The sequence below is a fragment of the Microtus ochrogaster genome, chromosome 15, assembly GCF_000317375.1.
Source record: "Microtus ochrogaster isolate Prairie Vole_2 chromosome 15, MicOch1.0, whole genome shotgun sequence".
Classification (NCBI taxonomy): Eukaryota; Metazoa; Chordata; class Mammalia; order Rodentia; family Cricetidae; genus Microtus; species Microtus ochrogaster.
This window is the reverse complement of record NC_022017.1, coordinates 30,718,106-30,744,155: the sequence shown is the minus strand read 5'-3', so window position 1 is coordinate 30,744,155 and position 26,050 is coordinate 30,718,106. Positions and strand designations below refer to the sequence as shown.

The 26,050-nt window shown below is 42.4% G+C and overlaps 1 protein-coding gene across 11 annotated transcripts in view; it reads right to left on the bottom strand.

The window, feature by feature from the left end:
* Ptk2 (protein tyrosine kinase 2) overlaps positions 1 to 26,050 on the bottom strand; it is a 190,499-nt gene that overhangs the window by 31,649 nt on the left and 132,800 nt on the right. For 10 of the 11 annotated variants that reach the window (XM_026782712.1, XM_026782708.1, XM_026782709.1 and 7 more), the window contains 6 exons: positions 25,670 to 25,759; positions 23,166 to 23,370; positions 11,949 to 12,060; positions 5,925 to 6,011; positions 1,482 to 1,619; positions 261 to 392 (listed from right to left, as the gene is read on the bottom strand). In XM_026782712.1, the coding sequence (XP_026638513.1) occupies positions 261 to 392; positions 1,482 to 1,619; positions 5,925 to 6,011; positions 11,949 to 12,060; positions 23,166 to 23,370; positions 25,670 to 25,759 (764 nt within the window). Of the gene's footprint in view, positions 1 to 260; positions 393 to 1,481; positions 1,620 to 5,924; positions 6,012 to 11,948; positions 12,061 to 12,615; positions 14,054 to 23,165; positions 23,371 to 25,669; positions 25,760 to 26,050 lie in introns of those variants that run through there. The other variant, XM_026782713.1, reaches the window with a different exon arrangement.

Genomic DNA, 26,050 nt, shown 5'->3' with positions numbered 1-26,050 from the left:
TAAAAGTATATCTACCATGTGACTTAGCTATACCACTCTTTGGCATATATCCAAAGAACTCAATAGCCCATTTTCAAAAAAAAAAAAAAAAAAAAAAAATTTAGAAGTGGATTCCTAAAATATCATCAATAGTAACAAACAGCCCATGATGGCAAGGGTTTGGGACCAGATGTAAAGTCAATCTTTTGCTTTAGAAATGGAGTTCTGCAGTAGTGTGTAAGGTACACTTGGATGGGGCTGAGTACTCTGTACAGTGTTACCAGAAATCGTTCTTCCTTCTCCAGCCAGCGCTGGTCCTCTTCCATTTCCTGCTGCTGTCGGATTAGCCGCTCTTCCATCAGATGAGGGTGAAGCACCTGTCCCATTCCTCGAAGGTCCAAAGCTGCTGAGTCCTAGAAAGGACATTGTCAAGAGAACATTCAGTTTCCTGAGTTCATTCTCATATTCCCACTTTGTGATGTGGGTCTTTCAAAACTCTTAAGCCAAAGAGTCGTGGGCACAGGGCCTCTCAAACTCCAACCACCAATTTGAAGGCTGAGATTTACTATGTCTAATATTTACATGTTTTGGCTGCTTCTAAGAAACAGTTCATGCCAAGAAACATGTTTATATAATGTATACATTTTATATTTGCTAAATGCTACTGACGTATTTAAAGAGCAGTGTTATAATCTACAATTTGTAATGGGCAGCATATATATGTCTATATATGTATAGACAAATTAAAATTAAAGGTTTAGAACTCAAAGAGCTTTTGTAAAGTATACAACTGAACGTCATTAAAATTAAAAAAAGAAAAAAGAAACAGCCCAACACACCAAAGAATATATTAGCACTAGTAGAAATACAAAACTAGAAAAGACTGGCTAGGGGCACGTTTCTCTTTCTGATTTTTTTTTTTTTTAAGATTTATTTAAGATTTACTGGTGTTTTGCTGCATGAATGTCTATGTGAAGATGCCAGGTCCCCAAGAACCAGATTTACAGACAATTATGAGCTGCTATGTGGGTGCTGGGAATTAAACCTGGGTCTTCTGGAAGACCATTTAGTTCTCTTAACTTCTGAGCCATCTCTCTAGCCCCCTACATTTTGCTTTTATTATTACTATGTATGTGTAACCATACATATGGATGGGGGTCAGAGGGCTTCAGGACTTGGTAATTTCCTTCCACAGTGTGTACTGGGGATCAACTCAGGTTGTCAGGCTTGCTCCGATAGCGTGCTTTTATTTGCTGAGTCATCTCTTCAGACTTTGTTTTGTTTGAGGAAAGGCCACCTGGCTAGGTAATCAAGGTTGGCCTGGAATTCACTCCTCCTTTGTCACAGGGAATTCTTGGTATGGACTGCTTTAAGTGGCTAAATGGGGTATATAGGTTTTAGAATTAAATAATCACAATCAAGCAACTTCAGATTTATAAATAACAGGTGACTTAAACCACACTTTGTCTGTTAACTGGCTATAGCCAAGAACATCCCAATACCTCCACACTGGGCTGCCACACGGACATCTCCTGAGGTCTGTGATTCCATAATTCTGTCTGGTCCAGAAGGGATGCCTGACCTGGGTAAATGCTGCCGGCCATTGCTGGGATTCCATGGGAACCTGGGTAGCCAGAGACCTGTGAGTGATTCAGAAAGCAGTGTAAGCTTCTGATAGAACAGAGTTCCTACTAGATGCACAATGCCAAACAACTCCTATCGAGGAGAACATACACAGTAGGCAGAACAGGCTCCAGAGCAGAGCTCTGATTCTCTGAACATGTCTATTCTCTGACCTGACAAAAAGTACCTTATAGATGTGCCTCTAAATCATGGACACAAATAACGACTCAAATTATCTGGATGGGTCTAATATAATCACAAGGGTCCTCAAGCACAGGATGAAAGCAGAATACTGAGAAATGATCAGGGAACCAACACTGTCAACTTTGAACTTGGAATAAACATGGAAGAAAGTAACCAGGGGCTCATAAATGAAGGAAGCTTGACAGGGCACACAAATGAAGATTTTTTTTTTTTAATTTGTTTTTTTGAGATAGGAGTTCTCTGTGTAGCCCTGGCTAGCCTTGAATTTAGAGACCCATCTGCCTCTGTTTCCTGAGTGCTGGGACTAAAGGCGTGTCACCATTGCTCCACTGAGTTTTGTTTTTTAAGATAATTTTTTTACTTCTATTATTTTAAAACTTACATATGTGTTTAAAAACACACATATAGATGTGTTTCTGTGTGGGTGTGTCCATGAGAACATGGGTGCCCAGAGAGGCCAGAGGCATCAGATCCTCTTGAAGTTGGAGTGACACAGAGTTGTGACTGACTGATGTAGATGCTGGGAACTGAACTAGAGTCTTCTGCTAAGAGCTCCATGCTTTGAGGCATCTTTCCAGTCCAGAAATGGGTTCTTAAAGAAACTTTCAGGCAAGGTAATTTTCTGCTTCTGCATTAGACAATGCATCTGAGCATATCCCAGGAGATAAGGAGTTAGTTACTTCTGTGGCTAGAGTGCTAGCTCAGTTGAAGGTTGCCTCACAAGCATAAAGACCTAAGTTTGATTCCCAAAACACATGTAAAAATGCAGAGCATGGTGATACAAAGCTCTAATGCCAGCAATAGGTATTCCTGAGGTTTAGTGGCTAGTCAGTTTATGCTAATTTGTAAACTCAGGGCCAATGAAAGGAGGAGGCAGATGGCATTTCTGAAGGTGATACTCAAAGCTGTCCTCTGACCTCTACATAAACCTGCATACATATAACAAGTGTGCATGGAACCCTCCAGCCCCATACATCTCCCACATTCTTTTTTTTTTTTTTTTTTTTTTAAATAAAGACAGGATTTCTCTGTGTAGCTCTGGCTGTCCTGGAACTCATTCTGCAGACCACATTGCCCTTAAACTCCAGGTCCACCTATCTATCTCTGCCTCCCAAGTACTAGGACTAAAGGCATGTGCCACCACCACCCAGTTCCACATTATACACTCTTAAAAGAAGAAATTATTTTATTTTGTAATTTGTACATCATGGAAATTGGATATGAAGGTAATAGGAGCTCCACAATATAGTTGTTTCATGTTCAGCTTCAGAATTTTCCTTTTCTATCCAACTCAAAACCATGCCCCAGCAAGAGCTATAGCAAAAATGAAATACCTGCTGGGCATCATAGTGAAAGCATGTAATTCTAGCACTTGGAAGCTAAGGCAAGAGGCCAAGATTTTGAGGACAGCCTGGGCTTTACGGCGAGGGCCTGTCTCAAACAAACAAACAAACAAACAAACAAAACAAAACAAAACAAAACCCCACCAAACAGAACAGCTGGATATGGTGGCACATGGCCTATAATCCTGGTACTTACAAGCCAGAGGCAGGAGATCAAAAGATTAAGGCCAGCTTGAATTACAAAATGAGGCCCAGGATAGCTTACAGTTACATACTGAGATCCTGTCTCAAAAATCCCAAACATGCCAGGAGTCTTTGATCTTAGCACTTGAGAGAAACAGGCAGGAAATCTCTAGGAATGGACATGATGAGTGCCAGGTCAGCCACGGCTACATAGTGAGACCATCTCAAAACCCTGCAAAATTCCAAACTCACTCCCAAAGTGAAAAAAAACTACAACAAAAGCTGGGCAGTGGTGGCACATGCCTTTAATTCCAGCACTCGGGAGGCAGAGGCAGGCAGATCTCTGTGAGTTCAAGGCCAGCCTGGTCTTCAAGAGCTAGTTCCAGGATAGTTTTCAAAGCTACAGAGAAACCCTGTCTCAAAAGCCAACCAACCAACAAACAAACAAAACTACAATAAAACTCCAAAATGCTTTTCTCAGTGAACAAGAGGCTGATTGTGGTGAGAGAGGCCATGTCTTCTATTTCAGAGAGTGAGGATTACAGCAAAGGGACTCGGTGACAAAACCCAGAGAAGGAAAGCAGGCTTCCTGAAATGGTTTCTCTTCAACTGAGAGAACAGGGAGCAGACTCAGGATGCCATCATATGGCCAGAGTTGCCAGTTACTTGGTGAAATGAGATAAACGCATGATGAAATTAACATTCCCAAACATCAACATGTCGTTCAGCAAAGGATTGTCTACATTTAGGGACCTGGGCAATGGTAAATGCTCAAACTCCCCAGAAATAGCATTTAAGTAATAACAATAATAATAAAAAAATCCTATCGGATACAAGTGCTATACCACTGTGTATATATAATATATATAAATGTATATGTATGTGCCTACTTGTCTGTATGTTCATCACTTGCGTGCAGGTATTAGAGGCCAGAAGAGGGGGTTAGATTCCCTGAAATTACAGTTGTGAGCACCTGATGTGTGTACTGGGAACCAAACCTGGATCCATCGCAAGAGCAGTTAAGTGCTTTTAATTGCTGATCTAGCTCTTCAGGCCCTATAGCAGCATTTTTTTTTTTTGATAAAAAGTACTACATTATTAAAAGAACTTTCAGAAATTTTTTTAAGAAGAAGAGGTTCTGTGTAACTTATTGCAGTTTCTAAATAATCCTCAGGGGCTTTCAAAGTAGCAGGATCAAACACTTACAAACATGTCCTCAAGCCTGTCCAGTTTCCTGCATGCCTGCGAGGACACATAGAACTGATAGCTACCACAGAAAGCAGGTGCTGATGCTGTCTATTTCTCCTTCAGGGTCAGCTGAGCACTGACTTCCAGAAGGGTCAGGTAGGCAGGCCCTGGCTCTTCTCCAGGGTAGCTATGCTGTATGCCAGCACCTAGGGTCTCTCATCAGTCAGAAGTGTGTTTGCCTTCTTTAGCCTATCCACACACTTCCCACTGCTCTCTGATCCTTGTCCTGGTCAGATTAAGCTTTTTTGCTGAGCTGGAACATACCCCACTATGCATCCTTTCGGGAGTGGGAAACTTCCTTTTCATGTTCTAAGTACCTAGATAATAGATGAATGAACTTGGGTACTTATTCTCCTTGCTCCAGAGAGTGGCTTTCATACAACAGTGTCTCCCAATACCCAGACCTGATTGGTCATCCCTCAACTGGTTCCTAGTGATGGGAATCTTCTTTAGCTCTACATGAGAATCAGTATATAGAGTCATGTGCTGTACACAGAGCCTGAAACTTACCCAGTACCCATTGTCCTAGACTACCACAGACTTACAGCCTTTTGCTTTCTAGTAAGAAGCAGTGCCTACCTTCTTCCCTAGTACCAGCTAAGCATTTTTTTTTTTTTTTGTCCATATTGGCCTGAGAGTCCTTTATGTAAACCTGTTCTCTGGAACCCTAGAAATACTCTTGGTAAACCTTGTAACAGACAAAAAACTGACCTCTCAAGCACACACTCCACTTTACTTACATTAGATTCTATAACACGCAAAACACACCTCTGCTAGCCAGGTAACAGAGACCAGAAGGGCTAGGCTGACTGGCTGGGAAGGGCATAAAGATGCCCTCTAAAGAATGGGGCCACGGTATGTGTATAGACACTGGTGTTGGCATTCGTCAGCAATGGGGCCTATCCAGGGGTTACAGTTCAATGTCACTGAGTGTCCTTGAGCTCCTGGGTGGCTGTTCCAAACCCAGCACTCCTCCACACACTCATCAGCAGGCTGTCTGTTTCATCTGCCTTCACTTTATTTTTGTGCTTTGTCTTCTGGAAAAACTACACTTCACTATTAGCTCTGCCTTGTCCCTTAGAGGCAGGTTGAAGACAATGGATCTAAGTACAACCACAGGTGCTAGTCTGCCTGCTTTAAGATGTGACTGATGAATGTTGTGGGCCTGTGGGAGGTTGGGAAGGCATGAAAGTCAAGGCAAAGACCAAGATGACTACTTTCTTAGCTTCCACTCATGAAAATAAGAAGACAAACCAAAAAACAGAAATGAATTCAAGCTTCTTCCCACCACATAAGTGCTGATGAGCCAAGTAACATGTTATATATCTGTGACAACTCATATACCTGGTAATGATTGGTCTGGACCATGTGCTGTGGACTGGGATAAAATCCTTCACTGGACCTTGGGCTAGGATAACCAGGTCTGCTGGGCTGTGAACAAATGAATAAAGCATCGCAATGATGAGTCTCCTGATTCTGAAAAAATAATGTCTCACAGTAAAGATATTGCTAATATAACTCGGTTGAAAAGAATAATCAAAGGAAACCAATACACTTGAGCAAGGGAAGAGTCTTCAACAACTGACTCTTCCCACAACTTACCTGATAGTTAACTTAAAATGACTCACAGTCTAAATTTAAGAGCTCAAACGGTAACAGCATTAAAAGGGAACAGGAATCTTTTTTTCTTTCTTTTTCGAGACAGGGTTTCTCAGTAACTATAGAGCCAGTCCTGGAGCTTGCTCTGTAGACCAGGCTGGCCTTGAACTCATAGAGATCCACCTGTCTCTGCCTCCTGATGCTGGGACTAAAGGCATGCACCATCACTGCCCAGCAGGAATAAATCTTTTCAGCCATTTAATGGGGAGGAGGAAGGGTGTCTTAATTATGACACTAAAAACTCAATGGATAAAAGGAAATCAAATATAAAATTTATATAATCAAAATAAAACTTGTGTTACATGTAGCCACATAGGAGAAAAGTCAAGCTGAAGACTCAGAAACTCAGAGCAACAGAATTTCCATAGGTGAATATTAAAATAACAAGCCATCTAATTTAAGTGGACAAAGCTGGCAACACAGAACAGACCCAAAAAGACTATTATTAGACTGACCCCAAAACAGATGCCCAGCACCTTTGGGCAATTTCAAGCCACAATGAGTGACTGTATTATGACTTCCAGGATAGTAATAAAGAAGACACAAATAAAAGCAAGAATAACAGTAGAGGAATTAGCTTAGTGTACTGACGCTAGAAACATAAAATGGAGCAGCTGATAAATAGAGCACTAGGCTGATCCCTGAGAAAACAAAACATAGAATTACCATAAGATTCAGCAAACCCACCAGAGAAATGAGGAATTAAGCCCACATAACAACACACATGTGTTCTTAGAACGCTGCTCATAACAGCTAGAAAAGGGAAGCAATATTTGCCAACTGATGAGCGGATAAACAGAATCAAAACCAGGAAGGTAGTAATTAAAAGATTGATGTATTAACTGTGTGGGACAGGCTCCTGAAGCCAAGATGAGGCAACAGTTGTATGACAGTATCCACTTAAATGTAGAAAGTAGCATGTAAAACACATGAAAACCACACACTTGTGGCTTATGCAGTGTATCCTGCATACACCGAATGGATCATTCTGCCAACAACAATACTGTAAAGCTATAGCACCATCCTTACCCTCTTGATAGGCTCAGAATAGTCAGGTGCTGCAAAAAGGCTCACACAGTCAACAAAAGTAGTAACCCCACATCTTCTGTGGCATAATTCTACTCTGTAACAAATACATTTATGCCTCACCAAATAAAAACTAACATGAAAGAATTATCCTGAACAAGGCAAAACCTCTACTAAACATCATAAAAGTCAGTCATTCTTTTAAAATATTTTTGGATTTATTTTATGCATATGACTGTTTCGCCTGCGTATATGCATGTGCACCATGTGCGTGCCTGGTATCTCTGTGGGTAAGAAGGGGGCATCAGATCCCCTGGGGCTGGAGTTATCGATGAATGTGAGCTGCCATGTGGGTGCTGAGAATCAAACACAGGTCCTTTCCAAAAGTAGTAATTGCTCTTAACTCCTGAGCCATCTCTCCAGCATGAGTCACATTCTTAAAGCAAGTAAGATGCTAGGGCAGATCTGCCTCAGGCCTCTACATGTACCAGTTTCCTTCTTCGGCTTTGTGCTCCTGCCAGGTATGTGAGACAGTGCAGGACAGAGCCATTTTCTCAAGCTGTGTCACTCGCTACTCACTGTGGATGAGCACAAGGTAAAACTGGGTTATCATACAGAAAAGCACAGAAGTGAGGGGATTTTTGATTAATTCTATCTTGTAAAGGAAGGAAAGGGACAAAAAGGTGATGATCAAAGCTGGAACTGGCTGGTATTTTCCCTCAGGGGTGTGCAGGATTCTGTGAAGAGTTCTGTTGGCCACAATTGCTGTCACAGAAATGGAAGCCTAAGGGGTGATTCTAGGCAGTGAGACAGAACCAACTCTATTGTGCATATTAACACAATTGCCGCTTTGCACAGTTCATTAATTACCTTTCTAGAATACTGGTGGTTATAAAGAAAACCAAACCTCACACAGCAACTAGAAATGGTTCTTTGTGTGCTGGAGACGGAACCTGGTCCACATGTCAGGCATGTGCTTTACCACTGAGAAACACATCCCCAGGTAGGAAAGCCTTCCTCCCCTCAATTTTCAGCACAATTGTGAATATTCTTTCCTAATACCACACCTCAAATCACTAACCAAATGTTTCTTAAAAATAAGGGCCAGCGTGAAATCTCATCAGTAATCTGCTACATTAAAATCTCTAACTCTGGCCTGTGTTTTTTGAGATAGGGTCTTGATATATAGTCCAAACTGTCCTCAAATATGATTATCTTCTTCTACATTAGCCCTAGGATGTGGAATGACAGGCATGAACCACCTCACCTTGCTTCTATCTTAGATGGTCTATCCATTATGTGTGATTCAGTCATATCTCCCAAGCCATCCAGAAAGCACTGGTTCACTAAGCTATATAGATCATCTCAGTGTGATACATTATAGAAGGCAGGACATACATGTTTCTGTTGTGAAACACTGCCCTTTAAGCAAACAGTCACCTTTATTGGGGTAGCTGTGACTACTTGTATAAGCTCATTAAGATCCGACTTGTTGACATACCTTCAAACAATGGGTTGACAAGAGTCATAGACTCTTACCTGAGAAACCAGCCACTCCCTCTGCACCTTCCTGCCAGGTATATATAATTCAGCTCTAGCTGCACATAGCCTTAGAGAATATAGCATGGAAGATTAACTGAAGCTGGGGGAACTCCAAGCTGCAGCTTCCATGATGGTGAGAGACTTGGCACACGGCTGTTTTGCGGTGATCCATGCTTCTATAAGCAGCCCCTCCCCATGCTCTGCAAGATCAATACATCACCTGGTCTAGCAAGCTGAACTTGAACACTGAAGCCCTCTCTGAACTGAACAGAAGTCTGGCTGTATCTCCCAGGAAGTTAACACAATAACTTTTTTTTTTTTGTGTGTGTGTGTTTTAAGATAGGGTTTCTCTGTGGTTTTGGAGCCTGTCCTAAAACTAGCTCTTGTAGACCAGGCTGGCCTCAAACTCACTCTGCCTCCCAGGTGCTGGGATTAAAGGCGTGCGCCACCACTGCCAGGCTAACACAATAACTTTTAATAATTGCATATTAATGTTGCTGTGATACCTTCAAAACAGCCTAACAACCTGGAAATATCACGGTCAAGGTGCTAAGTCACTCAAATTAGAATTTTTGATTGAAAATTAAAGTTTTAGGAATGATTTTCACTGAACTGAGGGTTTTACCCCTTTGCTTTTTGAGAAAATGTCTACCAAACCCACCAATCTGAACATGTTCCTCTTCTGCATGCTAGATAGGCTTCACTCAACACTGCACCACTTCATCAGAACCATTCTTCCATAAAATCTAAGCTTTTCTTAGTGTTGGAGCATGGCGGTGGTGGGATATGGCATACACTGGTGAAGTTTGGTGACATTGACTAATAGCTGCACTCATGCAGCTGTCAAAGCAGTAAAACAGGAAATAATTTTCTGGTGTGACTAGGATCCCAGCTTTGGTCTCAAAGGCCTATGTATGAAATAGTTCCACAAGTGCATGAAGCTGTATTCCAATAAAAGTGCAATGAAGTGGATTAGGGAGCATTTACTGACCTCTGTTTTAAATAAATGGGGGTAGGGGGAAAGAGAATCATGAAGAACGCCTCAGAATGTGAATTTGGAAACACCACCAGTGAGAGAATTGAGTACACACAAGATGGACACTTAAAAATTTATGAGCTAGTCTTTTTACTTAAGATCTAAAAGAAGTCAAACTATCTCTACCACATGAGCCTAATTTAAAATAAATCTGCCAAAATGAAACTATTAAAAACCAACAAAGAAAAAAAATAAAAAATAAGAACCAACACAGCCGAGCAGTGGTGGTGCTCGGGAGACAGAGGTAGGCAGATCTCTGAGTTCGAGGCCAGCCTGGTCTACAGAGTGAGTTCCAGGGCAGTTAGGGCTATTACACAGAGAAACTCTGTCTTGAAAACAAACAAACAAACAAACACAAAAGAAACAAAAAGAAAAAAAAAACCCAAACCAAACAAACCAAAAAAACCCAAACCAAACAAATTATAGGAAAAGTTAAAGATGCCTAGGCACCGGCAGTCTGGACTCTGTGGCAGAGCCACTCTTAGCTTAGAGAAGTGCCACCTGGTGCATCTCCAACGTCTCCAAGAGGCGAGAGCACTAACACCTCCGTCCTATAAACTAAGAGAGTGAGGTTTAGAATAATGCACCCTGTCAATAGAGTGTTATTAGTCAAGCCTCAGATGAAGAGACTTGCTTGACCCCAGGCCTGAGAACTAAGTGAAGAGATTTCTCTTGCTTCCCAATATGGGACTATGCTGCAGCTGACACAGATTTAAGCAGGAAATTGGGAGGCTAAGGCAAGAGGCAAAAACCAAAAATCCCCAAATCAAATTAAGACAAAAGAAAAGAAAAACTCACAGACAAATGGTAAAAAGCCCATGGAGGGCCATAAGTTCTAAGATGAAGTGTTGGTGTCTTTCTGTAAGGAAAAGGCTTTGTTCTTAAATTGGAAACAATATCTGGTTCTTCAATGCCTGTTTCAAAGTACTATCCCCTCAGGTACTTTTTTTTGCCCTCTCTGAAGAACTGGGTCCATGAAGCTCCTTGTGGACTGAGCTGAGTTCATCACCTATGCTCACACTTCATCTATGCTCACTTCCAGGGAGTGCCAAGTTTGCTACTTCACAGCTCAACATGGGATTACCATGATTTCAGACACCATGATAAAACACTTGGTGCAATATTCACACAGTTCCTCTGTAACCAGATCCCCACTTTTCAAAAGAAATGAAGTGGTCAAACTATATTTTTAGCTAATCAAGTGTATCATATGCAGGGAACAGGTCTGAATTGGATTATTTATTCAAGTAAAGAGTCTACCCCATACAAAAATCAAAGGGAAGCGAGAACTTTTTCCTGTGTGCCAAGTGATAAAGGCCATCTAGGTCCCAAACCTCAACTGCTACCCAGCCATTGTAAAATGGCAGTGGCTTTCCTCTCCAGATTAAAGGAAAGAGAAAACCGGGAGATGATAAGAGAAGGTCAGGTTCCATGTCATGTCAAGCACGGCACAGGCTTGAAAGCAAATCCAGAACACCCTCTAACACCTAGCCAGCAGCCATAACCCAGAAACAGCACATAAAGCTCGAGCAAAATCAAAGCAAAAGCGGTACATTGGGTGGAAGCGTGCTTCATTGAAATAAAGCAAACCCTTAGTGCCCATGGCCTAGTCTGGTTCTTTTCCCCCTAAGACAGGGTTTCTTGTAGTTTTGGAGCCTGTCCTGGAACTAGCTCTGTACACCAGGCAGGCCTCGAACTCAGAGATCTGCCGGCCTCTGCCTCCCGAGTGCTGGGGTTAAAGGTGTGAACCACTACCAGCCCCTAGTCTTGAGTTTGAACCCTGACTATCTGTGAGGTCTGTAAGTTCTCTTGCCAACAAGAGAGAGGTAAGTCCCACCTAAACTTCCAAGAAGTTTAGCAGCACCAAGAAGAGGGAAAGGCAGTTTTACATCAAGTCTCTCATAGTCTCTGCCTTCCCCAGCTTCTACAGGGTGAGCTGCACATCGAACAATTTACAGAGAGGAGGGTGCGTAACAATTCAGTGCCTACTCCTTCCATGACTTAGCGGCTAGTCGCACAGACAGCAGTGTCTACTCCCACAGACTGCAGTACAAGAGGACTTAGTTCAAGAGAACTCTCAAAGCTGGGGCAGGGGTGCCAGCTACCTTGGGTGGTGCTTCATCAGACCCTCCAGAATCCCAGGATACAGTCGCCTGTCTTCTGGACTCCATCCTCATTCGTTCTTCTTGCTGCACCTTCTCTTCCTCTAGGATTGTGCTGGAGAAACAACACACTGTGTTAAGGGGAGCAGACAGCCAATCACCCACCCCACTCATCTATGGGATACCAGTTAATCTCACTCAGTAAAAGATAGTCACAGAGAAAAGAGCCTATATACACAAGGGAATCAGTTTTCTAACCCTACACAAAAGGATTCTAGAACAGTCATGGTATAAACTGGCAAGAGCACTTAAATAATAGCCAAAATTAAGAAAGAGAGCTGGTAAGAAAAAGACCCTGGTGAGACAAAGGCCGAGCAAGATGAACTGAATACACACTGGGATTTATTCTGTGCAGAACAGGACCCCGAGAGTCCAAGCACCTCTATATCAAGTAGCTACATGTCTCTGGCAGACTGCGTGAAAGCAGATTTCCACATAGCTCCGACTCACCAGCACATGGAGATCAACTTTGCAAGGGGCCAAGATCTCCCAACTAGTTCAGTACAATAGTATACTAACTTTTATATCAAGAAAACAAGGAAAACTGCAACAGTACTTACAGGTGCTTCTAAAGCACTGCCTGTTCTAAGCTGGAAATGCCCCCACTTACCACCACCAGACAGCACTGCGGCCTCCCTGGCAATGCGGGCGGTGTCTCAGTCCTGGCTGTGTGCCATCCTGTAAAGGCCTCAGAATGCAGCCCAGGGAGCGTGGCCAGCCCCCCTAACTCCCCACTGCCTCCTTGGGACTGGGTAGGCGGCAAGTCTTTGAAATCTTCGTCTTAACTGTGGCAACAATCAGTTCTTCCCTCCATGCCTGCAACCTGGAGTCCTAATAATGAGGCTCATTCACAGATTCTGGCCCTTGGCAGCCAGATACAGTGAATAACCACCCAGAATTACTCAGGAAATAGTGACATCAGCTGCACAGACTCCTTCTAATCTGGGAATCTGCCTGACTGTTTAAAAAGACATTCCTGCCGGCTAGAGGCTGGAGCCTGCTCTTCTCAGTCACCTCCCAAATCAGGAACAGACAGACAAAATCATTCCATAGCTGGCCTTGAGTCAGCAAGCCATCACTGCACGCTAAAGATTTTCTCCTCAAAGGAAATGGGACTGCTCTCAAAGAAAAGATCCACTGCCTCTTTAAAAAAGTTTCAGTCATGAGGCCCATCCTTCCTCCAAGAAGACTCTGATTTCCTTTTGCATCAATTAGGAGGAACAGTGGAACAAACACATACACACCAAGTTACCTTTAAATTTAAAAAGTTCTCAGCAGCACAGGATGCACCTTAGTGGAAGAGCACTTGCCTACAAATGTACAAGGCCCTGGGCTCAATCTTAAGTACTCCCTTCTCTTTACAGGTTATCCTAGAGAGCTCTGAAACCTGAGAAACTTTTTTTTAAAGCAGATAAAACTATGACAACTGCTCATCAAGTAATTTCCCCAGCAGTCAATGGCTACCTTGTCCACAAGGATCAAAATACAGTTAATGTTTAAAGTATAAAAGCGCAATCATGTCTTGGCAAATTCATCCGCATTCCTATCTCTAAGCCTGCAGTTAACTTTCTCAGGCCTGCTACATAGTCTTTGACATGTTCCTTTAAATGCATTGCCACATGCAGAACATGTGTGACCTCAGCAAGAGCTAGTATGGCTTCGCTGGGCTTCATGAGCTCCCTAGTGGGAATATAGGCAGCTCAACTTAGTTTCCCAGATCACAGCCTACGCAAGGCTAAGGGAGGGTGAGTGTAGTGATGAGTGGAGACCTGTGGACCTATGTAGAGTAGGTCCTTGTCTGGGCAAAGGAGCCCTAACTTGGGCTCACAGCCGATTAGAGACCATTTTCTTGGAGGTGGTTAACGGGATAGAGGCCCAGTTTGAAACCAGAGAGGAGCACATTCTGGTAAGATCTCCAGTCTTGCTCTCTTTCACCAACACCAGATAACAGATCCTGATACGTTATAGCTTAAAAACCCAAAAGCCCAACAAAATCAAGATAAAAAATTTAACAAAAAATTTTTAAAGTCCTTTCTTCTACTTTTTTTTTCTCCCTAAGACAGGGTTTCTCTGTGTTGCTTTGGAGCTAGCCCTGGAACTAGCTCTTTTTTTGTGTGTGTGTGTGTGTGTTTTCTTTGAATTAATTGTGAATGAGCAAAGTATATTTCATTATATGGGCTGCTAAGCTTAACCAACATACATATTTTAAAAGTTTGACTTCAAAACTTGGTTCAGAGAACTCAAGATCAATGGCAATGGGTTTTTTTTTTTTTTTTTTTTTTTTTTAAAAAATGGAACTAGCTCCTGTAGACCAGGCAGGCCTTGAACTCACAGAGATCCGCCAGCCTCTGCCTCCCGAGTGCTGGAATTAAAGGTGTATACTACCACTGTCCAGATCTTCTACTTCTTGAACCAAACTAAAATATAGGCAGACAACAAGAAGACTAAATGAGACCTTTCTTCCAAGCAATGGAAAGTTCCCATGGCCTTTACATGCTTTATGAAATAGGTTACCTGGTCTACTGTCTACCTACCTGCTGAGACCTCACATCCCACCAGGCTAGCTCTTCAGTTTATAGTTACTGCCCCCTTTCTCTGAACACCTTGAATGTACTGCCTAAATCTTCCTTTCAGTGTTTAATCATGCAGTGTAAGCTTTCTGTGTTAATCCATCATGGGTTAAACTCTTCTGGGCAACTAAAGAGTATCTGTACACTAGTGGAGGCTCCAAAGTGTGATCAACCACGGCAGACTTTTGTCTCCAAGAGTGCAAAGATAGCTGAGAAGCTATTTATTCCATTTTAACATTTACTCTCATACCAGAAATAGCATTTCAAATGCTCCTGAGAATCCATAACTTATTGCTCAGAGAAGTCAGGAATATAAATAAACCCTAAAGTATTGTTTGACGTTGGGTGGCTAGCCCACAGATGGGGCCCCTACAGAGTTACTCTCTGCAGCTGCTAAGAGTCAAGACAGCAAAGGAGGACATGTAAGGTCATGGAGGTCAAACTACAGCATATTTTCCCAAACTCACAATATTTTGAATAGTAATACATTCCACTGAGAAGCTTTTAGCTGCCTAATGTACGTGGGCAATGAGCCATGATTCTCCTAGACAGAGGTTTACAAGTTGTTAATTTGCAAATGAATGGAACAAGAAAAGCTGAGACTTGTCACTTAGAAAAGCTGATGATTATGCCTGTTTATTTGTGGGCCACAGACAGGAAGAGAGGAAAGGGGAAAGGAGAATTTTATTTAATATTAAATTTAATTCTTGTTTTCCTCATTTGAGAAAAGTCCAAAGCAGCCAACTCCCTGTCAAGGCCACAGAGACTATAAGAATTGTTCTGACTTTCTTTGGCTTCACAACCCCACTGGCAGGCAAGCACAGCAATCTTAATTTCACCTTCTGGAGCAATCAAATGGACGGAGAACAATGAAGTGGTCTGCTAGGCCCTTGTTTCCGGGACAAAAAGCCAAGTCTCTAGGCAAGGATGGTTCACAAATGGTGAAGGCCACTCAGTCTTGGTGGCTGGGGTACAAATTCCTTGGTTGTCTCAAAGAAAAAAGGCAACAGTGGGGAGCTATTCTCCCTAGCAAGCTGTTCCATCATGCACAATCAAGAGCACCATGATGGGGAAACACAAGACTGAAAGACAAAAACATACAAATAAATCCAAATTGTTTCTATTCTCTGGTCCTTCCTTAAAGCCACTAAAAAGGAAGGAACTTTTACACCTCCCGTTCACTCTTTTGTGATGCTGGAGATAGAACCCGAGGCCTTGCATGTGCCATCCTTGGCCCCACTTCATCTCTGTAGTATCTATCCGATGGGTTGCTATGGATTACTGTGGTACAAACTCTTCTCTTTGAAATTATAAAACTTTTATTTTTAAAGATAGGAAACACTTTGCTTTATTTAATATGGGGAAAGTTTTTTTTGTTTTTTTTTTTTTTAAAAAAAAAGGATTGAACTCTAATCACCAAAACAAAGGGTTGGGATCACAACATTTGCTTTGGATACAAACTCAGTCTGGGTCTGTAGTTATTTAAGTGGGTCTGAAAATACCCAGAGAAAAAGCAGCAGTAAATCCATCGGGAAAGGTTAGAGAGACGGGCTTGCTCTGGCAAGTTCACAGGAACAGCAGTTCTGAAACATAATCTCGTACAGTTACTAAACACTGCCTCACCACAAAGGAATGGAGTTGACCTTTCCACAAACCGGGGGTGTCCTTGCAGGAAACAAGTCTACAGCTTGAGCTAGGCTTATGAGAGTACACACATTGCTCCAGCAGTGCTGGCACCTGGTAACTGACTCTTCTCAGATGACGTAACTTAAACAATGAGAAACAGGGTCTGTTGTTTGCTTGCTGTATTAACTATCTCAATTTTTTTCTAATTAAAATTTTTTTTATTATTTTTTGTGCATGGACATGTTGTTTGCACGTATGCCTGTTTGCCATATGTATGCTTGTGGAGGCTAGAAGGGGATGCCAGGTTAATTGGAATTAGAGTTACAGATGGTTGTGTGGATGTTGAGAATTGAACATGGGTCTTCTTAAAGAGCAGACAGTGGGGGCTGGAGAGATGGCTCAGTGGTTAAGAACATTGCCTGCTCTTCCAAAGGTCCTGAGTTCAATTCCCAGCAACCACATGGTGGCTCACAACCATCTGTAATGAGGTCTGGTGCCCTCTTCTGGCCTGCAGGCATACACATAGAAAGAATATTGCATACATAATAAATAAATATTTAAAAAAAATAGTGTGTGTCTTAAACTTGCTAAGGTAGATTTAAAAAAAAAGAGCAGACAGTGTTCTCACCTGCTGAGCTATCTCTTGTGTTTTTTTTTTGGTTTTTCGAGACAGGGTTTCTCTGTGGCTTTGGAGCCTGTCCTGGAACTAGCTCTTGTAGACCAGGCTGGTCTCGAACTCACAGAGATCCGCCTGCCTCTGCCTCCCGAGTGCTGGGATTAAAGGCGTGCGCCACCACCGCCCGGCTGAGCTATCTCTCTATAGCATTACTATTACTATTATTATTATTATTTTAAAAAGCTCTTCTAATAACATCTTATATGGCACAGTATCTTTCTGGTTTCAAATGTGTCTGAAAGTTTTTCTTGGACCCAGATTATTACACTGGAACTCTGAATAGAAGAAACAACTGTGTGGTGGCTTAGAACAGCCAGCAGTGGCAAGGGGCTGACCTTAGTAGCTGGGTAGACCCAGTTTTTCAAGGCAGACAGCTAAAAGGTGGATCTGTGCCCTCTGGGCTTGAAGAACCAGAGTGCTGAATCTGGAACAAACAGCTGATTGAAAATGAAGGAGGAAGCTCAGAAAGAAGGAAGTTGGAAAGTCATGCTCGGTTGCTGAGTAGACATTTTGGCAACATCTCTGACAGAGCCTAGAGCTAGCCATAAACACAGGAACTCCAACCAGCCCAGGAGGGGCTGAAAGAGCAAGAAAACTGACCTGTGATACTCTCATTCACAGAGAGAGTTGGTAATGTGAGATCAGCCATGGTAATACTTTCTAACACATTCTAAATATCCATAAGAGGAATGTAACTGAATCTAGAATTTCCACAGCCTGTTAGTCATAATGTCCAGGATGTAATTAATCTAGAATAAACATGAAAATGTCACACACACACACACACACACACACATCTCTTTTGGGCACATATGTGGATATGTAGTATATGTGTGTACTCAAACACATGCAAAGGCCAGAGATTGATAGTGAGCATCTTCCTCAGTGACTTCCTACTCTATGGTATGGCAGAGTCTCTTGTTGGTTCAGCTAGTCATCTTATTTGTTCTGGGGAGTCTTGTCTCCCTCTTGTATACTGGGAGAACAGGTAGGCTACTGAACCCACCAATACTTATTTGATTGTGTCTGGGGCTCTAAACTCTGGCACTCACACCATCCCTGTGACCCTGGAGGACCAAATAAAAACCTTCAAAAAATTGAAGGAAGTAGACTCTAAAGAATTCTGAGGCAGGATCCTAACTGCTGGGATTAAAGGCGTGTGCCACCACCACCTGGCCCTAATTAGTCTTATCAATAAAAACTTGGAGTCAGATATCAAGGGTAAAAGCTGAAAGATTAGAAAAGGAAAGCAGCAGCTACAGTCACTTCTTACCTCTACAAATTCTCAGACCGAATTGGGGGGGAGGGGGCTAAGATCACATCTCTACCTGCCTTTATATTCCTGTCTCTACCTCCCTAGTGTTGAGATTAAAGGTATAAGCTTCCCAAGTGCTGGAATCAAAGGTGTGAGCCACCAGAACCAGGCTCCAACAGCATAGGTAGCCTTGAACTCCTGTTCTTCCTGCTTCCTGGTCTGAAAAGACGGTACGTTAGCACCTGCTAACCACGTGATATCAAGGTAGTAGGATAGCTTACACCAATGGCCTCTGATGGCCTCCTAGTTGTAGCCTACGCTCAGGTCAAGTGCCTAACTGCAGTATTTTGTTTGTTTATTTTTTGGAGGGGAAAAGGAGTTGAGACAGGGTTTCTCTTGTACAGTCCTGGCACTGTCCTGGAACTCACTCTGTAGACCAGGCTGGTCTCGAACTCAAGAGATCAGCCTGCCTCTGACTCCTGAGTGCAGGGATTAAAGTGGTGCACCACCACCGTCCAAACTAATTACAGTTTTAATCTTTTGGTTTACAAACCATCTGGGACAATGCTTACTCCCTCAGCAAGGGCAGCAATAATGGTTTATGGCACAATGCTAAGGTTAACACAAAATGGTCAATAACCATCACTTTTTGATGTGACTATGAAATTCATTGCAGAGGCCAAACCCTTGATATCAATACATATGCTCTTTTTGAAGTGCTCAGTGACAGACAGCAGCTCAAAATACACGCTTCCTTACTTAGCGGGTACTTGCTCTTTACAACACAGAATTCCTGGTAAATTGCTCTACATGCCACTACGTCTTCTTACTTTGTGTGAACAGGGATTGCTTAGAAATATGTGACAGTTTCCAAAGGTTAAAAGCCAGAACAAAACCTAAAAGAAGAACTACTGCCACTACAAATCAAGTTCTGCTCACTGCTAGGAGCAGTGCAGGTGGCATGTTCATTTTGAAAACTGTCAATGTCAACCTGTGTGGAGCACATGTACAGTCCCAAGCTTGAGAGCATACACAACTGACAGCATAGTCTCCTGCTCAAACACTGCTGCATTCATGAGTTACTAGTCTTTCAGCCCCAAACTGAAAAGCACCCCAACTTCTAGTGCTGTGGAAGCACATTCTACTCCTTCAGCCAATAGCCTTTAAGATACCAGCCCACTTGGGCGTGGTCTCTTATAGTTTAAAAAGCAGCAGAACCCTGCGCTTGCTCTCTTGCTTCCAGCTCCCATTTACGCCGATAGACTCTGTTCCTGTTTGTGCTCAGAGGATTGTTGTTTAGGATGGCGATCTGTAAGTTTTCCCCTTATATAAATAACCCTTTTATTATCCATTCTTCTGAACTGGTGTGGGATTGTTTTATCCCACTAGTTCCACCATCAACAAGATGGTCAAATTAAAAATGGTGCATCCACCATTCAAAAACAGGACTCTATATATCAGTGACAATGGCAGGGGGTGAAGGGACAGGATTATGGAATACCACAGATGACCACACAACTAAGCTTGAAGTGAAAAACCTTAAACCTTATGTGCCTATTGATAACCTGAACACGAATGAAGGTTAAAGCAGGCAGAAGCAGTCACTGCTAGAAGAGTAGCAAGGTGGCACTCTGGACTACGAATCTTTGGACACTGGTTCCCAGTCATATTCAAGTTGTGAAAATATACCGAACTGATCATTGTTCAACTCTGTGCTGTGTGTTTATAGAAGCTATGGTACAAAGCTAGACTGATAGTTTTGCTTGTCTACTGCCCTCATTGTCTAGAAAGGACTCGAGGAACTGACTGTGAGCCAAGCACACTCACAGATGCTCTTTATTATGTGGCACACAGACACTTCATTCCAAGATGTCATTGCTAGAAAATGCTCATTTTGAGCAGAAGCTCCAAAAGCTATTTATTATGGTTCCTTGGCACAAAAAAAGATTTTCCAGGGCTGGAGAGATGGCTCAGTGGTTAAGAGCATTGCCTGCTCTTCCAAAGGTTCTGAGTTCAATTCCCAGCAACCACATGGTGGCTCACAACCATCTGTAATGAGGTCTGGTGCCCTCTTCTGGCCTGCAGACATACACACAGACAGAATATTGTATACATAATAAATATATATAAATAAATATTTAAAAAAAAAGATTTTCCAATACAAATGTTTAATGCATATTATATCTGCCAGTCACAAAAACAACAACAACAAAATGCTGGGGGTTTATGAGAAATTTTACTGAACATGTTAAAATACTGCCATTGAGGAACTGTTCATACCTTATAGAAATGCCAACAGCTAATCTCATTCTGCATCCCCATGGGTTCACAGCATGATCATGGAAAAGGACTCAAAGAAAATAGCTTCCTTGGATCTCAGATACCCGTTCAAAAAAATCTGGCCCAGAAACCTTGCTAAGCATTGGCTGACAAGCACCTGCAGGTGCCGTTCTTAGCTCTCACAGTTTCAGGGAATGCACAGGTCAGTTATGAACAATTCACTGATGAATCTGCTCAAAGAGTTGCTTGAAAGTAGTTGAGGGGCTATATTTGGGAAGCATTTGACTTCTCAGTGTGGTAATGGGCTACCAGCTTCATTAATAAAGCTTTGTAATAAAAATGAAACAAACCTCAACAGCAGAACTCATTTAATTATTGTGACACATTGTTCATAAAAACCTAAGCAATAAACTGTATTATAAAGTACATACTATAAACGTTTTATGCTAGTCATAGTACAAATGTTCCAAAGGTGAAGTCCAACTCTATTGCAGATGTGCTCACTGCGTACAAGATAGCCATGGCTACAGTAGAAGCACGTGTGCACTGTGCTCCTGGTGGGAGGTGAGTATGACGATCCCTGTCCTCAAGGAGCCTCAGTCTAGTAGGAAGGAGACATACTAGACTGTGAGCTCCTCGAGGGCAGGAAAGCGCTCCGTCATCTGTGCCCCATGCCCAGCATCTGAGCAGTGCAGGTGCAGCTGGCTGGAGCAGGGCTAATCCAAGAGCTATGAGGACTTGAAGAACAGAAGGGCCAGGGCCAGAAGACAAGACAAAACAAAGGGCTCTGCAGGTAGAGAAGGCATTTTATATATATGGAGAATTTGGCTTGAGTGTGAGGAAGGGGTCAAGATATTCTCAGGCCCTAAATGTATCCTTCCAGCTTTTGCCTGGACACAAAAGGTAACAAGAAGCCAGTAGAAGTTGCTTGAGCAGCAGCATCACTTTTCTAGAAAGTCATACTAAACCAGTTAGTGCAAGATAGACAAAAAGGAGCCGAGGGTATGAAAGAAGCTGACTTAGAGAATGTACAGCTCTGCTTCTTGGAAAGTATGATGTCCTGTAGGCAACTTACAGAGGAAATTTGAGACTTGTGAGAAGGCAAGTCAAAAGCTATAGATGGCAGGGGAGGCAGTGACCATAAATGGGCCAGACAGTGGGGAATAATATAGACAGCACTTAGGAGGTGGGGCAGGGAACTGGCCAGTCTAAGTACAGGAGGTGGAATATCATATCTGTATGGAAAAGAGATAGTGGGTAGTAAGGAGGCAGGAACATCAGGCTGGTAGTCAGCAAAGAAGTGGGTACAGAGAAGGCAATGAATACACGACCAAAAAGAGGGAGATTTCAAGGCTAGGATCTGTCAAGATCGAAGAGGAGTTAAAAAGGAACCAGCCACACTGCTGAGCAAAGCAGCTATAATAGTGAACAAAGACAATGAAACAGTTACTCAGGGTTTAGGTGGAAGGAAACTTAGAAAGGCAATAAAGACCTATTGCAGGGTGAATAACCATACCCAGGGCTATGCACTGAGGGGACCAAGACAGAGGTGGTCTTGTGGAATGAAGCCTCACTGCACTAAATGAGTATAGCTGCCACTATCTATTCAGTACAACTATTGAGCTCTCTAGGCTGAGGACACAAATGTGCTTAGCAAATATTGCTCACTGTATAAACTGCCTCCTTCTCCTATGATACCTGACCTCTTTGACATACTCCCACAAGGAATCTCCCTCAATGACTGAACTCCTAAAGGCTTACAGGAGAGGTAAAGAAGGTGTTTAGATTCTGGCCTGTTACAGTTGGAGATGTTTTTGGAAAAAAATACAAGTAAACAACTCAAACTCAGGGAAATCCTCTAAACGTGGGAGAAGGTTACAGCACATACTGAGCCAAAGCGCTATTTGTGTGATCAAGCTGCACATGCCTGCAAATTATATGAAACCATAATCTTATCAAAGGTCTAGCTCTGTCCAAACAGCCTCAACAAACTTCTTATTCAGGTACTCGGTGCCCAGTCCTAACGCCAGCATAGAGACACAGAAATGAGTAGGACACGGTGACAACTATCAGGTGAGTCATGCTAGGGACACAGACAAGCCATCAGGTAGTCTGTAGATGCTTCTTTGAGGTAGTTTCAGTACAAATCTGCTTTTTGTGTGAGCTTCTCAGGGACTGGTAACTCCTAGAGACCTGGTGCCTACCAGTGCTTGGCACAAAATTCCCAAACAAATAATAGATGTTTTAAATACAACAGCAGAAGTTCTCAAAGGTGCCAAAGTAAGGGCTCTCTCTTTGGGTGATGGGGTTGATGAGGGCGGTTTATTGGGTGAGGGAACATCTCAGCTAGATTCTGAAGACTCATCAGGAACAACTCATCAACTAGCAAAGGGAGATCAAGAATACAGCATGTGAAAAGGTCACGAGCCACAGCAGGAGAATTATCAGTCAGGTGCAGCTGGTGCACAAAGTGAGACTGGAGATACAAGCTGGGTCAAAATAATGACAGGCCTGAAAGCCCTAAGTCAGAAGCTAGGGGAAAGAAGTTAATCATAATCAGAACTTTAGTAAGAACTGAAGATCTAATTCACAAATAGCTCTAACAAGACATACAAATCAAAATTCAAAGTATCTGTGTCCAGAAGAAGTAGTTCCACCTTAGATATGCTGACAACCATCTCAGAGCTATGACTGCAGAGGAGGAGAAGCAGCAAACCTGCCCCCGCCCCAGGCCCTCGATGCCCCACTCCTACCTGAGCTGAGCTTTAAGTTCAGTAAACCTGGGCCGCCTGCTGGGGTCATAGGCCCAGCATTTCGTCATAAGGCTGTAGAGGGTGGGAGGACAATTTGGAGGCATTGGTAATCGTTCCCCATTTTCAATTCGACCGATCACATCATTATTCTTCACTCCTTGAAAAGGCTTCACGCCATGCATCAGTATCTCCCACATACACACACCTGCGGAGTGGGAACGAAAACAGTGCAGTGAGCTCAGCACCCAAAGAGAAAGGCCCAGGCTACAGGGACCAGATAGGCAGCTGGCAGATCTGGGCAACTCGCCTAAAAGATGGTGGCATTCAGTCAGTGGCCAAACACAGGAAGATAGCAACAGCTAGTTCATATGGCATGAAGAACAACATAAGTGTCAGAACTTTCTCAGTGGCTTATTTCTGAAAACTCTGAATTAGCAAGTAGTCCACCAGCTAATGTAATATGTTCCCAGCTTTACCAGTGCAAAACAAAACAAAAATCAAATCCCCAGTGATTTTTAGTTGCCCCACTACCAACTTAGGACCGTGTTAATTTGTTAAAGTCTTGAGCTCAAGAAAACTTAGATTCCTCACCAAGGTGCAAATGGGCATTATCATCTTGTTTAGATAACATCATCTTATCTAAAGACTAACCCAGGCCGCACACAAGAGCTAGTTCCAGGACAGGCTCCAAAGCTACACTACAGAGAAATCCTGTCTCGAAAAACAAAAACAAAAACAAAAGACTATGACTGGACCTCAGAGGGTGCACCCACTCTAATCCTGGGAATCAAGGATCTGTTCATCATCTTCTTATTCACCAAAGAATTTATCTTCCAAACAAATGAAAAACCTAACAGCACTGACACTACAGTGGTGACATGAAATAGCGAAACAATACAGGGGAATGATGTGCAGGTTTTTTCTCAGCATCCCACCAATGCCAGTCTGTATTCTAGCCCTTCTGAGGTCTTGTACCTTCTGGATAGGCCAGTTCTAAGGAGCCTTCCCTGCGTCTCACCTAGGGAAGTTACAGTTCTTTTTACTTCTATTCTTAGGCACATGTTTACAAATGATGCCCTAGGAAGAAAGTATAGACTGGCAAAGTGAAGTTGGACTCTATGGAGGCAAGTGACATTATGTGTTCATTGGAACCAGATTCTGAAATTGACCCCAAATTTAGTTCACAGAACTAAAGTTCTAAAGAGTCCCTGACAAAAATAACATGTGCTACAGAGCTGTTCCTCACTGGGAACCAGGACAGTATTATCAGCAAGTTCCAGGAGAGCCAGGGAAAACAAAACTTGAAAATACAAACCAACCAAACAAACAAACAAAAAAACAACAAAAAATCCAATCTATGATGCCACTGATTATTACAAATAGTAAACACTACTATTTTATATGACGAAATGGGAAAATACTGCCACTGTAGCTACGTAATATTTTCTTACTATTTAGATTTTATTCTTACCAAAAGAACTCTTTTAAAACGATCATACACGGAAAGTAACAATACAACTCAAACTGACAAAGTTCACATGAAGACAAAAAGTACAGCTGCATTAAAAACTGTCCTGATGAATACCAACTCTAAAATCTCAAGATATTCCAAAAATGCTACAATGTGCAGAAATGGGCATTTAGAATAGGAAGCACAGGGTCCTCTGAGAAGATGAGCATCTTGCCTTGGTTTGGACAGCCAAATACAACTTGCACCTGCACTGAATGGACCCAGAGCCTTGCTAACCCTGCTAAAGAAGTAAATGGATTAAAATAAACAGCGTTTAGACAGAAGCTAAAGTAAAAATGCTTATTTGATATCTATGAAGTTAATTTTACTTATATAAGTTAAATAAACTTAATTGTATTTCTCTTCCAGAGCAGTTTCAAACTTTATAGAGATACCCACAAGACTACCCACAAGAGCCACAGATGAGTATCAATGATAAAAGGAAAAGCAGAGTACAGAGAGACATCTGCTTTGTTAAGTTTCCTGAAAAGGGGGACATTTTAAATTAGATGGGGTCCAGCTAGAGAAGAGAATGCAAGGCATCCCCAAGCAGAAAGACCAACTTCAGAAAAGACAGTTCTGGAGACAGTAAAAAGAGTCAGTCAGTTTACAATCACAGAAAGTGTGTAAGCAGATCACACTTTCAACACAATATAGGCCACAGAGTAAGCAGGGAGGGGTATGTTTGAATGCCAAGTCAGAAGAGATGAAGTGCCAGCTCCCAAGCCTGGAGACAGGCAGTTTCAGAACAAGAGAAAGAAGTACAGATGTTCTGGGCCAGCAGTTTCTCCCAGAGCCAGAACAACCTACAAGTTGGGGACAGTAGAAGAGTATGAGAGAACAGTAAGCAGAACACAGGCAGCTGTCCCTTCTGGGGAAGGCAGAGGACAGCAGGAGCACCGATGAGAGACTACACTGGTCTCATCTTAAGAGATGATGCTAGCTTTATTTTGCATAATATATCAGTTTTTTTTGTTTGTTTTTAAATACTCACCAAACATCCACACGTCACTAGCTGAGGTAAAACGACGAAAATTGATTGACTCTGGAGCCATCCACTTAATAGGCAATTTTCCTTTGGAAGCTAGAAGATTAATTTTAGAAAATGAATTTTCTTTTTTAGTTGCTTGAGTACCTAAGAAAACTGGCCAAGATTTTTAGCATCACAATAAAAAGCATCAGCTCTGACACACAGGCATCCACTTCTTTGGAAGAATGACACATTTACTTGGTGCTTTGAGCGTTGAGAAGTGGCTAGCTTGGGGTAGGGACAGAAAACTTGGATGCCTTTCCCCTCTTCAATTCAGGAAGAATCTGTGAGTGGTGGTAACAACATACAGCACATTACACAGGGCTTCATTTTTTTTTTTTTTTT